The sequence below is a fragment of the Haliotis cracherodii genome, unplaced genomic scaffold (assembly GCF_022045235.1).
Source record: "Haliotis cracherodii isolate W230 unplaced genomic scaffold, xgHalCrac1.p SCAF_5, whole genome shotgun sequence".
Lineage (NCBI taxonomy): Eukaryota > Metazoa > Mollusca > Gastropoda > Lepetellida > Haliotidae > Haliotis > Haliotis cracherodii.
The window spans coordinates 53,339,367-53,356,226 of NW_027266308.1; the positions used below are offsets into that span (position 1 = coordinate 53,339,367).

General features: G+C 41.7%; 1 protein-coding gene across 3 annotated transcripts in view; it reads left to right on the top strand.

Annotated features, from left to right (window-relative positions):
• Positions 1-3,870: 3,870 nt before the first annotated feature.
• LOC139443171 (ectonucleoside triphosphate diphosphohydrolase 8-like) overlaps positions 3,871-16,860 on the top strand; it is a 43,484-nt gene continuing 30,494 nt past the window's right edge. The window contains exons 1-2 of one of the 3 annotated variants that reach the window (XM_071224131.1): positions 3,871-3,944; positions 12,605-13,489. In XM_071224131.1, coding sequence (XP_071080232.1) covers positions 13,150-13,489 — 340 coding nt within the window. In that variant the 5' untranslated portion in view covers positions 3,871-3,944; positions 12,605-13,149. Of the gene's footprint in view, positions 3,945-11,810; positions 11,830-12,242; positions 12,470-12,604; positions 13,490-16,860 lie in introns of those variants that run through there. The other 2 variants (XM_071224132.1, XM_071224130.1) reach the window with 2 other exon arrangements.

Here is a 16,860-nt window from a genome sequence, read left to right on the forward strand (position 1 = left end):
TGTATCTGCCTAATATGAGCAAAACAAATTTAAAAAATATTTTGTATCCCAAATTGAAATTATAGAAACATAGGATTTGTTTAGAGGTGATTTGAGTTGAGGTGAGGTGAAATGTGGTTTAACGTCCCCTTCAAGATTTTTGCACTAATACAGCTTATATGTGCTTGTACTAGTCCGGACTAATCCGGGTTTAAAAGTGCTAGCCCACTTGGATATCATGCCGCAGTTTTACATTAACTGACGGCCAAAAGAATTTATACCACTTTAAAAATGAAAAATTTAGAACGCAAGTTCAAACTAAATGAATGCTAAACACAACGTCCAAACACAACACTGCTCTCCATGCAGGTGATACACGTCCATGGCAGCTTTTTGTAATTAATGCGAAAAAAATGAAAAACACGTGCCGCTTTGGAAGAGGAACCTACACGTGCAGTAAGGGTATATGAATTATACGGACAGCATGACAGACACTTACTCTGATACAAACCACCCCAGAAATGCCACGACTGGCACCGTAACAACGCGAGCGAGCCCTGGGCATGAAACAGATGGGAGCCACCCATGCCCACATTGCTGGAACGTTTGGTTGCTCCCCTGTTGATGTAACTAACCTAATGGAAACGTTACAGACAGACCGGGCAGACATCAGACAGCAGATCTAGGGTAACTATACCCAATGAAGACCGGTACTTGCGTACTTGGCATCTCCGGAATTGATTACTGACATTGACGTCATCAGTGACGAATGCCTTAGGGCATATGGTTAGTTGACAGATATTGGTTGGAGGTTGGATGGAGGTCTTATGGTTCAGAGAGAAATTTGTGGGCAGGAGAGAACACCACTTGTTAACGAAAATTTGACAGCACGACAACGCCAGACTCCAAACACCCCGAATCGTACATAATTGCCTTGCAGCCAACGTTAACGTGTTGCCGTGGCCTGCACGCACCCCAGACATGTCCCCATAGAACACCTCCGGGATGTCATGGATCGTCGTGTTCGACAGCAAACAACATCCTCCAGCCAACCGACAAGAACTGATGTCATCAGAGGACTGAACTTTTCTGTGCGCAGGAGAGTGTTTGCGTGTCTTGTAGCAGAGGCTGGTCATACACGCTATTAATGTGACGTGTCACTGAACATGAGAAATTTTAGATGTGTGTGCCCTTTGTCCATTACGTTGAAAGCTTGTTTTTGCAAACCAACCTAATTTCGGGCAACTGTCATTCAGGTATCAGATACCGAATGAGATTGAGAGTTTGATCTTTTATAATACATGTTGCATCACGTCTTTTTTGTGTTTTTTAAACTAAAGTTATGGCAAAGTTTTCTTTTGGTCGTCAGTTTATATACCCCACTCAGATATAGTATACTGGCTCTGGGCCGACCAGTCCTTGCTGTATCCTCTTTTTGCCGGGCACCAGGCAGGGAAACAACAAGTACCATATTTTAACGTCTTTTGGTATGACGCAGCCGTGGGTCGAACCACTGACCTTCCTCTCCCCAGGCAAACGCTCTACCCACCATACCAAGGAGGCGGTCGATTTGTTCAGAGAGGTATGGAGACCAAACATGTTTAAAGGAACACAACTTGAATATACCTCTGGTAATTCCTGACATTGATTTTATTACTTTATAAAATGTCTCAGTGCCCATCCATCCTATTGTACTTAGAATCGTGTGATTATAGGAATACCGCCCAATGCGGCATAAAACATACCAAATGATTGTATTTGTCCCAATTACAAGAGAAGCGGTTCAGTTTGAAAACAGTCGAAAGGAAAACAAGTGCTCGACTTGTTTGACTCAGAGTAAACGATCTAGATGTGAAACACGCCCGTTGTGATGAGTAACAGCTAATCAGATTAAATGCATGATTGCCCCGTCGGCTAGATATCAAAACAAGGTCCAGAAAAAATCTTTAGTTTCATTACTGTTATAAAACCTCGTCGTGACGGCATGGAACAGAGCCGGGTTTCAGTCCATAACACAGAACGCTGACTAAGCGCCGAAGATTTGATATTCGTGGGACGTAGGATGTTTACAACAACAAAAATGCTAAAACAACCATTTTGTCTTCAGGTTTTATCCTGAAAGTTACGAAAGTCTAACGGTGCCACTTTGGCGATTATTTCTTTTTATAAATCGATGTTTCTTTATATTTCAATTATTTGTATATTTTTTCGAAATTTCTATTTTTCTCGTTACTTCGATTACATTTTCTTTATTTCAATTATTTGCTCGTTATTTCAAGTTTATTAAACTAATCTCGAAATTTCGATTTCTTTCTCGTTGCTTCGAATATTTTCTCGTTATTTCAAGTTTATCTCAAAAACTCGAAATTTTGACTTAATTTTCTCGTTATTTCATTTATATTTTCGTAATTTGAATTATATTCTCGTAATTTCAATATATCTAAAAAAATGAAATTTCACTGTTTAAATAAAATGGAAATAACGAGAAAATAGTTGATGTAACGAAAATAAACTCGAAGGAAGGAGAAATAAATGAACATTCCGAGAAAATAATTGAGAAAACGAGAGAAAAAGATCGATCATAAAATATATATCGATACTTCCAAAGTGGCATCATTTGACTTTCGTAGAAAGTAGATCGTCACCTGGACCTGTTTGTTTAACTCCTCCTTCAGTAACTCTGAGTGAAAAATATTCAGTTTGAAACTAACATGCCAGCACTACCCGGAAATCGTTGAACTATAGTGTGTGTGTGTCACCAGACCAGTGTGAATATATTTGAGTCATCATACACATGTCACGATTAAGATTCTTCGAGAATAGGAAATGATTAGTATTAATTAACACGGCGTATTTTGCAGCTGTTACGGGATTGTTCGTTATCCCTGTATGTTTGTAGTGATATGAAGATACCAGTGTTACTAGTTTACAATAGGTAAGTCATAACCGGGAAATTAACAAATAATTGTTGAATGAATCAGTGAATTGCCAACACCGCGGTGTTTAAACAGTCTGATTCACCAACAAGCCCTTTATATCAAAGAGGACATGACGTAACATAACTCTACATGACATATGCTTTTTGGTATTGTATGACGAAACGCACCAACATGATGTTACTATGCGACCTTGGCCTCAATGACGTGCAGTGGTGTCGTGCACTGTAGATAACTGTTCAATTTACTACCTTGGCTGATCTCGGATCCTTTCATACAGTTTCATACCTAGACACCGGATTAAGTGTGGGCAGGGTTGTTTAATTTTAAAGCCTCATTTTTACGTTAATTTGTTTAGTGGTCTCTTTCAAATGTCAGTCTTTTTAAAATCTCTTTTTGCGCCGCTTTGGATAGCAATGAGTTATATCACGTCGTGTCGCTGTAATGTAAGAGTGAGTGAATGAGTATGATTTTACGCCGCTTTTAGAAGGGATGGGGTGGGGAGGGGGAGGGAAGTGTCAACCTCGGAACTAACATTAACATCACACGACTTATTCGTTAGACAGCTATAGCAATACGTCGTGAGTGAGCGAGTGAGTGAGTTTGGTTTTACGCCGCTTTTAGCAATATTCCGGCGGCGGACACCAGAAATGGGCTTACCACATTGTACCCTTGTCGGGAATCGATTCCGGGTCTTCAGCGTGACGGGCGAACGCTTTAACCACAAGGCTACCCGACCGCTCCTAGCAATACGCCGTGAATACCCGGGACCGCTCGCATGTGCAATAAAGATAATACAATCTTGCTATGTTGTTTCACTGTATGCTGCGAGGTGTTACAAGTCGTGTTTCTATGTCCGGATTCAGACAGTCTAACAATGAGTGAGGGAGTGTAAAGCGTTAGTTGTTGTCGTGTTACTTAAATCTTGCCTCACGAACTCAACCTCAAGTAGCAGGCCGTTCTGAGTGGGTTACACACAGTAAAAACACACGTCATCCGAGACAAGACAATCATGTAATAGAGTCACATGTAAGTCATTTACGTTATTCAATGTTATTTGTACGGAGTTGTAAGCTGTATATAGCCTTGTGTATTAGGAATATAAGCTGATAAGAAGCTTATGTATACGGCTGTAATTTTCCACTTATAATAATTAACATGGTATCTTGAGAGGGGGAGACTAGAGGTTTTGAATGTGAGAACGAGAGAGAGAGAGAGAGAGAGAGAGAGAGAGAGAGAGAGAGAAGGGGAGAGACAGATAGTGTGAGAGAGAATGAGAGAGGGGCGGAGAGAGTACATGTCTGAAAGAGTGATATTTATAAAATCATGTCATTCTTTCACACATGTGGTGTCACGGAGAGAGAGAGTTTGAGACAGTGCGTGTTGGTTAACCGTGAGATGAGGAACTAATGGTTAACTTGAGTTACGTGATTGTTGGTTAACTGTGAGATGTTGGACTGTGAGATGTTGGACTGTGGGTTAACTGTGAGATGTTGGACTGTGGGTTAACTGTGAGATGTTGGACTGTGGGTTAACTGTAAGATGTTGGACTGTGGGTTAACTGTGAGATGTTAGGCTGTGGATTAACTGTGATATGTTGGACTGTGGATTAACTGTGATATGTTGGACTGTGGATTAACTGTGATATGTTAGACTGTGGATTAACTGTGAGATGTTGGACTGTGGATTAACTGTGGGATGTTGGACTGTGGATTAACTGTGAGATGTTAGGCTGTGGATTAACTGTGAGATGTTAGGCTGTGGATTAACTGAGATGTTGGACTGTGGATTAACTGTGGGATGTTGGACTTTCGGTTAACTGTGAGATGTTGGTCTGTAGCTTAACTTGGGATGTTGGACTGTGGGTTAACTGTGAGATGTTGGACTGTAGGTTAACTTGAGATGTTGAACTGTGGGTTAACTGTGAGATGTTGGATTGTGGGTTAACTGTCAGATGTTGGACTGTGGGTTTACTGTCAGATGTTGGACTGTGGGTTAAATGTGAGATGTTGGTCTGTAGGTTAACTTGAGATGTTGGACTGTGGGTTAACTGTGAGATGTTAGACTGTAGGTTAACTGTGAGATGTTGGACTGTGGGTTAAGTGTGAGATGCTGGACTGTGGGTAAACTGTGAGATGTTGGACTGTTGGTTACCTGTGAGATGTTGGTCTGTGTTAACTGTGAGATGTTAGACTGTTCGGTACCTGTAAGATGTTGGTCTGTAGGTTAACTTTAGAAGTTGGACTGTGGGTTAACTGTGAGGTGTTGGACTGTGGGTTAACTGTGAGATGTTGAGCTGTGGGTTACCTGTGTGATGTTGGACTGTGTGTTAACTGTGAGATGTTGGACTGTGGGTTAACTTAAATCGTTGCTTGTTTGTTAACCTGAGATGTTGGTGTTGGTGTGGTTTCACATCGAGATAACCGTATTCGAGGTAAAGAAAGTTGGAAATAGCATACAAATGTATATATTTTAGCAAAAAATACAACACATTGAACTTATAACACGCCCTTTTCGTCAAAAAGAATTCAAAGAGATAAGCGTTTAGCCATGTTAAGTAGTGTCACAACTACCAGAGTAAACGTTCCATGAACATTACATAACCGCGAAAATCAGTCGATAGATTTGTATCAAAGTCGTCGCATGTTTATAAACGCTATCTGGTGAAGTAATCTACATACTTAAAAGCACATCAAACAAAAGACATTTAACAAGACACACATGAGCACCTGAAATATAAACTTGAAAGTAATTTTTCGGCATACAAAATATAAGAAAACACGCTGAAAAGTAATCCCATGGACCGTTTCTAACAGAGGCGGCTGGGAATACGTTCATTCTACTTAGGTAGAAAAGATAGACTTACGTAATGGACCGGCAAGTCGTGATTATGAAAAGTACATCGGCGAGTGAAAACATGCTAATTGAGAGATCGTATATGCGTAATCAGTGTAAAGCACAGTTGGGTTAGGCAAGGTGCTGGGAGAGATATTGTGCACCCTCGTTCTTTCCAATTTACTTGACAGATAACAGCCCGGACTATGCTAAATTATGGCGGATGTATTACAGAGTTTCTCAAACACAACGTGATAGAAAATGTCTTTATTGTATCATTGCATGCCATTCGTAACCAGCTATCAGTCACAACACGAGTGATGCCGAGTTTCTTCATACATCCATGCTGTTTCTGTGATGTAGCTTTGTCATTCCCATCTTAAAACAAAATTCCTTTCGATGTTCTTATGCTGGGTTTTGTACATGTTGGTCCTTTTCACGAATGGACATATTGATAATGATGATGATGATGATTATTATTATCATCATTAGTATCATTATTATCATCATCATCATCATTATCATTATTATTAAGGTAGGGCTGACTTTAAAGAAATCGATAATCGAAATTATCGCCGATGGAAAGAAATAGTAACGATTATCGATATGAAAATTGTGCCATCGATAATATCTTGCCTAAACTATTGTGGTGACATAACACCACATTCAGTTTCGAGTATCGATAGCAGCTTAACGCTTGAACCCTTCACGGTAATGACGTCCTTGATAATATTACGATGCAATATATTTTCATTTTATGAACAGTTTGTCATTTTTAAAAGTAAATAAAACCGCCACCCCCTGACATTTGACCAAATAAATAAGCTGCAAAAGATCCCATTTCATTTGACTGGCTAACTGCATTTTCTTTGAGTTCACGTTTCTGTAAACCTAAAAAGGTTTCTGTCACGCCCACTGGCGGACGAGTTTCGTTGCTTTTTTTTCATCATTGCGCTGAATGATGTCACGTTTTTCGTATCGTTATCTATGTTTTGTGTGATAATGATTAAATAAGCAGTGTGTTGAGTTATTATTGTTGACTTATTTATTCATAAGAATATACTTTAACATATTTTGGCATTTATGGAGGTATAAACGTTAAGGACGGTGTGCGTAAATCGACGTTAAAAAAACGAACGAATAATTGATTTGTTGTGGCCTCCGTGAAGCTAGGCAAGGTCGTGATCTTAAGCTGCGTAACCGACCCACTTGGTGAGATAAATATTCAATTTATTGATCGTGACAATAAATAACAAGTACAGTCACCCTGTAAACTCTTATCTTGTGTTGTGCAGTAAATCAGTTTGAAGGCTTACTATAGAAAATGGCCCATGATGCATGCATATGACATGACTACAAAAATATCAAAACTTTATATTAAGACCAACTGCAGTTGTGTTAGTTCACCATCAAAGGCCTGGTCGGGTCGTTCCAAGATCACAGAGGAAGTTACCATATATGACACTGCTTGTCAGCATGCTGCGAGATGCTATCCCAAACTATGTTTGTTTGTTTGTTGTTCAACGCCGCACTCAGCAATATTCCAGCTATATGGCGGCGGTCTGTAAATAATCGAGTCTGGACCAGACAATCCAGTGATTGACATCATGAGCATCGATCCACGCAATTGGGAATCGATGACATGCATCAACCAAGTCAGCAGGCCTGACCACTCGATCCCGTTAGCCGCCTCTTACGACAAGCATAGTCGCCTTTTACGGCAAGCATGGGTTGCTGAAGACCTATTACCTTTACAGGGAGTCCTGCCACGAGGATGTGGATCATCGCTCATGATACTGATCACAGGATTGTCTGGTGCAGACACGATTGTTTACTGACCGCCGTCATATGACAGAAGCATTGCTGGGTGCAGCCTTACGCAACAAACCAGCACTTACTTATCTATGAAAATTGGGTGAGTGGCGGTGATACCGGTACAGAAGGGCATGCTTTTTCTCTCGCGAACATTTGGTGTCATAACTGATTTTTAGTTATCCATTCATATATTTTTCACTATTTTGCCTTTTACGCCCTTATAGATAATCGAAACATATTCTCTGGTGATGACGTTTTGAAGTAAACTGTTTTGTTAATCAGCAGCTTGGCATCTTTGGGTTAGAAGTATGATGAATTTACGAAAGAATAATGGGTTTTACGGGGAAATGAACTAAATAAGCGACATATCAAGCAGTCTTTACTTTAAAAACTGGGAAGGTCATATGCCTACAATATACGCGATACATACATGTAGTATAGGGTGTATATTTGACTGGAGTACATTAACACAATACCACAGTTAACATGTCATGAAAGAAGAGGTGCAAGGATACAATTCATTACATTACTGTCAGCTTTCATTTATGTCCCAATTAATGGAAATGGGGGATCATCAAAAAATGTTCATGGCTTTTTTTTATTCCTGTATGTCAACATTAAATGAACAAACAAGAAAAATGTGAAGCACCTCTCTGTCTCTCATACAGGCCCTGAAACAAAAATATCCGAAAACACGTTGTACAGGTGTGTAGGTACTGAATCTATAATCACCGGTTGTTACGTATTGATTATTTGTTGGGTGATGCGGGATGCAATCATGGCCAATTGCAGCATGTACATCCTGCAGGAGGTTACCGTTAACTGGGCATCTGGGGTAGTACAAGGACCCAGATAATTTAAGGTTCTACCACCTAAAATTCAAGGAGGGTCTGGGACTGTGTTTTTTAATAGTGTTTGTTTTCGTCTCTAAAAAAATTCCACCTCGCACCCCCCACCCCAGAATATTAAATGATGGTCCATAATGACACTGTGATCGAGGCTTCTCAGATCTATTGAATGCGATGGCATGAACACTGATGTTATGCTTCTGCAACGTGTATAAATGTTGTCAAACCAGGCAGAACAGTTCTGTCTGCAATAGTTCTTTCTCCATATGTGAATTAGTCCTCAAGACATTTGTTGCACCTATTTCTATATTCACAAGAAAATAATTAAAACGTTTTAGCATATCCCCGTGTCCACAGAAGAATGGACACTGCATATGCTTAGTATGTCCAAATGGATGCACACATTGATACACATTAATGTTTCTGAACCAGGGGACATAATTTGTCAATTATGTGACTCTAGTCTGATAGAATATCCAGTTTATCGCCTCTTACGACAAGCAATGCAAGGCTGGTATCTATTCTAACCCAGATCTCCACGGGCGCAATCCCCGCTTGAGTTAGTAGGGTTAACGCCGCTTTCCGCGATATGACGTATCACGGCGTGGAAACCAGAAACATTGGCCACAATCCCTGTTTTGTTTTCTTTGTTTGTTGTTTAAAGCCGCACTCAGCAATATTTCAGCTATATGACTGCAGTCTATAAATAATCGAGTCTTGGCAAGAGAATCCATTGATTATCATCATGAGCGTCAATCCACGCAACTGGGCCACGATGACATGCATCAACCAAGTCAGCGAGCCTGACCACCCGATCCCGCTTGTCGCCTCTTACGACAAGCATAGGCGCCTTTTACGACAAGCATGGGTTGCTGAAGAGGTGAGTTGAGGTGAAATAGGGTTTAACGCCGCGTCCAAGATTATTGCACTTTTATAGCATGTGTGTGTGTGGCTGCTTGTGCTAGTCCGGACTGATATCGATATATATTGCTAGCCCACTGAGATACCATGCCGCAGTTTAACATGAATACCCCACTCAGACACAGTATACTGACTCTGAGCCGACCAGTCCTTGTTCAAGCCCTTAATGCCGAGCCCCAGACAGGGTAACAACAAGTACCATCTTTTAACGTCTTTTGGTATGACGCGGCCTGGGATCGAACGAGTATTTTCTAGTTTTTACCACTTTGTTAAAACCCATGACACAAGTATGGTGTAGACAAACCTAGAAATATTATCAGAGCGAATCTAGGATCATAGGTTTCTGGCACACAAAAGGGAGAACACTCCGCACAGTAAAACATATTTGTTGATGATGCCTCGCACATGTGAATATAACTCGTCAACGCCAGAGAATAACCAGTCTCGATTATCCACCGAAACAGAATCCATTGGTTAAAAGGGCAAAAAAGCGGTGACAGGTATACGAAAGTATCGGTAGAAATAAGTAATGACATCAGCTGTTCGCGAAAATCAGCATGTCCTGTCCTGTACCACTCGTCACTCCCACAATTTGCATAAACAAGTAAGCGTTTGTTTGTTGCCTGGCACCGTACAACAGTACCCCTTTAAAGTTTTCAATAGCTAATCAATTTCAATACCATACGGACTCGAAATGGAACTCATGGACATATTGTACATGAACGTTTAAAGCAACGCTCAGTTGTAGCGTCTTCAGGCCAACTAGACGAGAAATATCTGGCTTTACCACGGAACAAGCCATTCGTGACCAACTCGTGTTATTCTGGGACAAGTCGAATAGGTCTTCTAAAGGGTACGGAAAGGGGCGAGTGGTGACGCAAGGGAACAAGAAACGCTTCGCTTATCTTCGGTTACTTTCGGGATACACGATGTTCTTTTGAATATATCTGGCAGTATATTTTCAAAATATAACAGTTACCCATAGGTCATTTTGTTTTATTCAGGACTAACAGCTGTGGTCTCATTTTCACTACTGTCACAGGTGTAGGTTTTATGTGAAGTAAACGTTAATTTACAGTCCACGGCAACAGACAGGTCTGGAACCGTAACACGTGTTTGATTTGGTGTCCAGAAACGACTTTCCTGGCTTGATATATGATGTTTATATTGACGCAGTCACTTGATGTTAGTGCTAACAACCATCTTGGGAAACTCCCCATTTAGCAATTGGGAAATTGTATTCACCGAAAAAGAATCGGAAGTCATCGACATTAAAGTAACGGGAAGGGGCGAGCATCACCGACTGTCGTCGTTATCAAACTGACGTCGCCATTTCAAGTCTGTCTCCCAGACCCTAGAGAATATATTACAAAAGGGGTCAAACCCAAGTCTAGAATGATAAGACAAGTCTAGATTGCCTCAGCTCTGACAATAAGCATTGTTCTGGGTTCCATTTGGATTTTTTTATTTTTTTATTTTGTAGATATATATGTTTTTAATTGAGATAATTTTATTTCTGGGGTTAAGTGTTAGTCTATCACAAGTTCCTTTATGCGCAGATATTTATACACCTGTCCATTTATACTACTGAATTAGGTGATTGGTGCCACATGGCCCAGTCTATCTCTGGACTGGTTTCCTTCTCTTCCGCTATCGCATTCATTCGATTACTCGCAAACAGCAGGGACGGTGTTGTCTAGATTGTTATCACTGCTGTTTTCTGCTGACTAAAGACGCCATTTTCTCATGTTTATACGTACTTTTTGTTTCAAACATTGGTATTTAAAACTTTTAAAGAAACACTTATTCTTACATATTTTCCTTTCCGCTCTCCTATTTTTTATCAAAATGTACTAAACCTTTCCGCTGTGAGCGCTGATTTGACACGATAACGCGTAATACACGTGCATATTTACACGTGTACGGACATTAAAGACTAAATCATTTTCCTGTAGATGACTCCGAGTAAACATATTTATATCGTGGAAGGTTTTGTTCCACAAACCGACAGTAGCATTGCAACCACCGTATCTCTGCGTTAACATATTAGTTACGTCAGTCGTAACGGTAAAAACGCTTCGTGGAACGAAGTCCATGTAGACTAGTATAGAGCGCAGGTCAACACAATCATTAATCATCAAAGAGAATGTTATAATTCAAAACACAAACACATCAGCGTACTTTGTTCTGCTCGTATGAACATATGTTGCATTTAATGGGCGTGAGCAAGCACATCATTCAGCAAGCGCTTGGCATAGTCAATCTGATACAACGATTTGTTAACGAGCTTGATGCATGACTAACATTTCCCTGCAAATAGAAAACGCAACACTTGTGCAAGTGCTAATTTCTGTAAAAAACTGAAACCCTATTAAAATTCCGATAATTGCATAATACTTGAAACAGATTCTTCCCGTTGTCGTAGACTTATCACGGATCAACATGTATCCGCTTTTAACGCTGTCTCATTTGACAGCGACCTTATTTGATAAATCGTAAGCCTAGCTTTAATTATTTTGGATGACATTGTCATACCTAATAATCGTTGTTAAAGGCAAGGGAATAACGCGTTAACAAGCCGAGAGCAAGCGTTCTCGGGGGATACTCTGGTTTATTTTATATCAACTACCAAGCGATTCCATGTTTGTCATAAGGAGCTCATTTCATTCCAAGCCCATACCAAATGCCATGATTGCAAGATTCTATCACAGAGTCTGGTTTACTGGTTTGTGTAGTGTTCCCACGGGGAAATGTGAATTCCCAGTTTTCAACGTCTGTATATTCCGTCATTATTCTGGATTTGATTTGAAAACCATAGGATTTATAGATAATACAATTACCCACACTGGGCATAGCTTGTCTATTGGGACTAGGCCATTGCCAGTGCTATCGGCTGTAAGAGCCGAGTAATAACGCTCGCACACTGACTGTCGAGGGGGTGATGGCAGGCGGCAGATCGCGGGGCGGTGTGGCGTTAGTTTAGCGGCCAAGTGAATGTGGTATCGGAGCGTCCCTCCATCGCCCGAGATGGTCCCCCGTATCTGAATACTCTCCTCCCTGCGGCGGCAATAACACCACCGTCTCCCCTCGTTTCCCTCGCAAGGATTCTGTCTTGAGAGAACGTTTGAACCATTTGTAGGTATTGCCTCGCGCGGGTGATGTAATAACTTAGCGGGAAAATGTTTGACCATTTTTTTCATGGGGATACCGGAATTTATATTTAGTTCTCAACTAACGGGGATCGTCATTTCCATCTTGTTCATTTTTCAGCTGTTACCGACGACTCTGAAGACGAGACGAACTGAGAACAGTCCTCAACCTACTGATAGGCTGTGCCCTCTCCAACACGGAAGTGGTTGTATGTTTCACCTGGACATTTTGAATTCGTTGTGCAGCTAAGCCTGGATCATCCACGATACGTCTCGATCTTTAAAGGACTGCACTGAAATAGTAAAGTGGGTGTTCATGGATCACATTATGAAGCTGTGACCACAGTGCGAAAATACAAAAACACGTTACAGTGTGTCGTCTGCTTTGGCAAAAGTGTTCTGCTGGTAGGTATCGTCTGCTGTGACGGCAACAGGTGTGATGACACCTATCGGCAGCGTGGCCCATATACTCCGGTGGGCTCTGCTACGTGTTTATGTCTGGGCCAAGTCAGTCACTCACTGACCGGACAACTGTGCCCTCTGGTGCTGTAGGCGAATAGAACCGCCCTCAAGCTGGATGATATGGATGGTGCTTGTTGTCGGGTAACATCAAGTCAAGTCACAGAACAGTAGCTTATATATAATCTAACCAATAGGGTTTCAGTTATGACCAAGTTCTATACAATCGTGTTGACCTTTGCGGTGTACCTGTACTCAATTGTCACCTGTGTTAATTCGGACGAAGAGGCACAGTTTGGGGTGATGTTGGACGCAGGTAGCAGTGGCACTAAAATTAAGGTGTATGAATGGCAAAACACAAGAGTAGTGACAGATATTCCCTCCATGGATTTACGATATGGACACAAGTTCACCCCTGGAATAGGCCGTTATGCCACATACAGAGAGGGCTTAACTAAATATCTGTCTACAATTGTGACCAAAGCTAAAGACATTGTTCCAGAAGAAAAGTGGACGTCAACACCAATCTACCTGATGGCAACTGCTGGTAAGTGTATCATAGTTTGGCGTACTGCTCTTCTGTACACTGACCGAACAATCTCCAAACTCAAACATAATCTACCATGTAGATTAGAGCAAGGTTGTAAGGTTTTTACAGCGATATATATCTTTTAGGTTCGAGGGGGTTAGGGTGTGGTAGGTATGTGGTTCATGTGCCCGCTCTTCTCCAACAATGCACGAGTTCAATTCCCAACGTGGGTACCATGTACGGCGTCCCTTGATAACTTTCCCGATAGTAGTGTCGGTACCCACAGTTGGGTTTGATAGGCATGCGTAAATAAATGGAACACCAGCCTTTGTCAACATTGATCGGGTGACGTAACAAGCTGGGGTCGGAATCTGTTAGTCCAATACTCGATAACTTACTAGTCATGTCTTATTTCTGTGATTAATGACGTCTAACATGACAGTTGAACTATTGCATATACGATATACTGCACATGTAAGGGGGGAAAGAAGGTTGAAATGATACTTACCATTCAGTACAGACTTCGAACAAGAGAGAGGGAGAGAGAGAGAGAGAGAGAGAGAGAGAGAGAGAGAGAGAGAGAGAGAGAGAGAGTCATAGTTTAGTACTATTTACTACAGCATAAAGTATGTTTTGACGCTCATTCAGCGAGGAGGATATATTGTGTTATCAATAGATTCACCGTCATAAAACAGGTCGTAGGCTGTGTGGGACTCTCCGTCGTTGATAAGGTGGAGGTTATGTATTGGTCTAACCTTAAACAAAGCCATCCCACTAATACCCTACGATGTACTGAAGTGCATTTTTATCAACTATGACGTGACCCTGCTTTCGGCTCCTACTTGACCGGCCTGTTCTTTGTGGTTAAATCTGTCACAAGTAAAACTGACGGGTGAACTATATATCTGTATGCCGCAACGCCACTAATATAAAGCATAGCTGCGTCAGTATAAGTCTTTCTGCTATTGACTCGTGTCGCCTAGCACAGCCAAAGGGAAGCACGGTCGCCCAGTCGTCTGAGACCCGAAATTCGCTGTGCAGAGTTGCGTCCCTTGGGCACGCCAGAAACCTATGATAGCGGGTTCGAATCCCGGATCGCCCTGCTTATGTTTCTAGGGCTGTCATTAACATACCCATGCTCGTGGGTTTCACCAAAGTGGTAAACGTCTCAGACCTGCATCACTTTTGTCCCACATCAAGCTGGCATGCCGTGATAATAGCGGAATACTGTTCAAAGCGGCGTTAAACCCAACTCACCCACACTCACTCATTTCTCGTCCTTTTTATTGTTTCACCATTCTGTATTGTTCATCAGCACTGTTATTCGCCCACATGGCTATGACACATGTCAGTGTCACCTTTGATTGAAACACGTTCAAATTGTAGAATTGACATAAAGTAGTCGGTCTCCACAGTTTCTAACACTTGTTAATTGATTTAATTGTTGTAGTTAGCTAATACTGGTTATTTACTCCTTGTGTAATTCCCATAGCATTGACTAAACGGTAGCTGAATAAATATATCCCACCCACATTCCGGTCCGAAAAGAGTGAACAATTAATATTTCCCGTCAAACGTAATAAAACATTAATAACAACAATAACTAAATTTTTGACACTATTAATTATAATAAATATTATAATGACGATAAAGTGGTAATATTATATTGTATGGGTTTGAGAAAAACAATTGATCCCGGAAAAATGGGAAAGGAAATAATTTATCTTCTGGTATACGCCTCACCCCATCCCCCGTAAATGCAAAAATATTATGTTTCTAGAACGCACAGACAGACACACACATACACCACCACCACCCCCACCCCCACCCCCACCCCCCCACCCCCACATCCACACACACACACACACACACACACACACACACACGCACGCACGCACACACGCACTCACGCACACAGACTGAAAAAGACCCAAAGACTGGTAATGTAGTGATATGTCATTTCGCACCTCGCCGGCGTTGAATGCTTACCCACACTATCATTCATGGTGTATCTGCACCCCCCCTAACCTTGTGAGTGTCTGCCTTGAAAAGTGGCATCTGATTGTATCAGCGCTCCCTCCCATAGCCAACAGGTCACCCTGATAACGTCATGAGATCACAGATAATGTCAATACCTCACAGCATACCTTTAGCCTCCACCAAACAGCCTCGTTCGCGCGGTTTCCCAAGCAGTGCCCAGTCTGTCAGAGATATTCTACCTCGCTAAGTGCAGGTAAATATTATTCCTTTACGATTCGACCATTAACTTGTGTATATAGCCTGTCAGTATGGCCGATGATAGTTCGTTATAGTTACGGCAGCTCATGCAGTCCCCGGGGGCTGGGGCTCAGCGGTAGAGGCGTTGGCTCGGCGGTTGTGTGTGTGTGTGTGTGTGTGTGTGTGTGTGTGTGTGTGTGTGTGTGTGTGTGTGTGTGTGTGTGTGTGTGTGTGTAGGGGGGGGGGGGGGGGTAGCAGACCCGGGCAGGGGATCACTAACAGCGGCGTTACCCCCGAGGTCATCCATAGCGGCGGTACCCGGAGGACGGGGGATCACCGAATGGGTTTACCCCTGGTAGGAGTAAGTACCACCAGGGACCTGTGTGGCGAACACCATGTATGTTTGTACACTTGGTGTTCAAGAAGGAGGATGAGTCGGGGATGGATTAACGTAATCTACACGCGAGTTCACATGGTGCATATTTATGCAGAACGAATCTAGAACATATTTTGAAACTTACACGGCATAACATGTGCACAGAGTGCAGTTGCATTAGGAACTATAGAGTTACAGGCTAGTCCTTTCGACTCTGCGGAACCACACCTATTCTATCAGTTTTAAACGGGTTCCGTTTTCCTCATGTTCATGACAAGTCAGGCAGTAATGTTGATATGTGGCTGTTCTTCGGATCAGTGAAGTCAGCTAATTCACCTTTAACTTGTTTCTTTATTAAAACGTGAAACTTGTAGTTATAATTTACTCCTTTCCCGTAATTGAAAGGTGGAGTGAACTCCGTGTATGCCCTTACGATCGTGAGTTCGCTCCTTATTCCCTACAGAATCGTGAAGTTAACTCCGTTTTGCCTGTTCAATCGTAAAGTTAACACATTATTCCCTGTTCTGTCTTGAACTCCTTGTATGTCCTTACGATCGTGAGTTAGCTCCTTATTCCCTACAGAATCGTAGAGTTAACTCCTTATTACCTTTTCAGTCGTGAGGTTAACTCCTTATTCCCTGTCCAGTCGTGAAGGTAACGCTATATTCCCAATCACATCGTTAAGTTAACTACTTATTCCCTGTTCAATTGTGAAGTTACACCTTATTTACTGTCCAATTGTGCAGTTACACCTTATTCCCTGTCCAATTGTGAAGTTACACCTTATTCCCTGTCC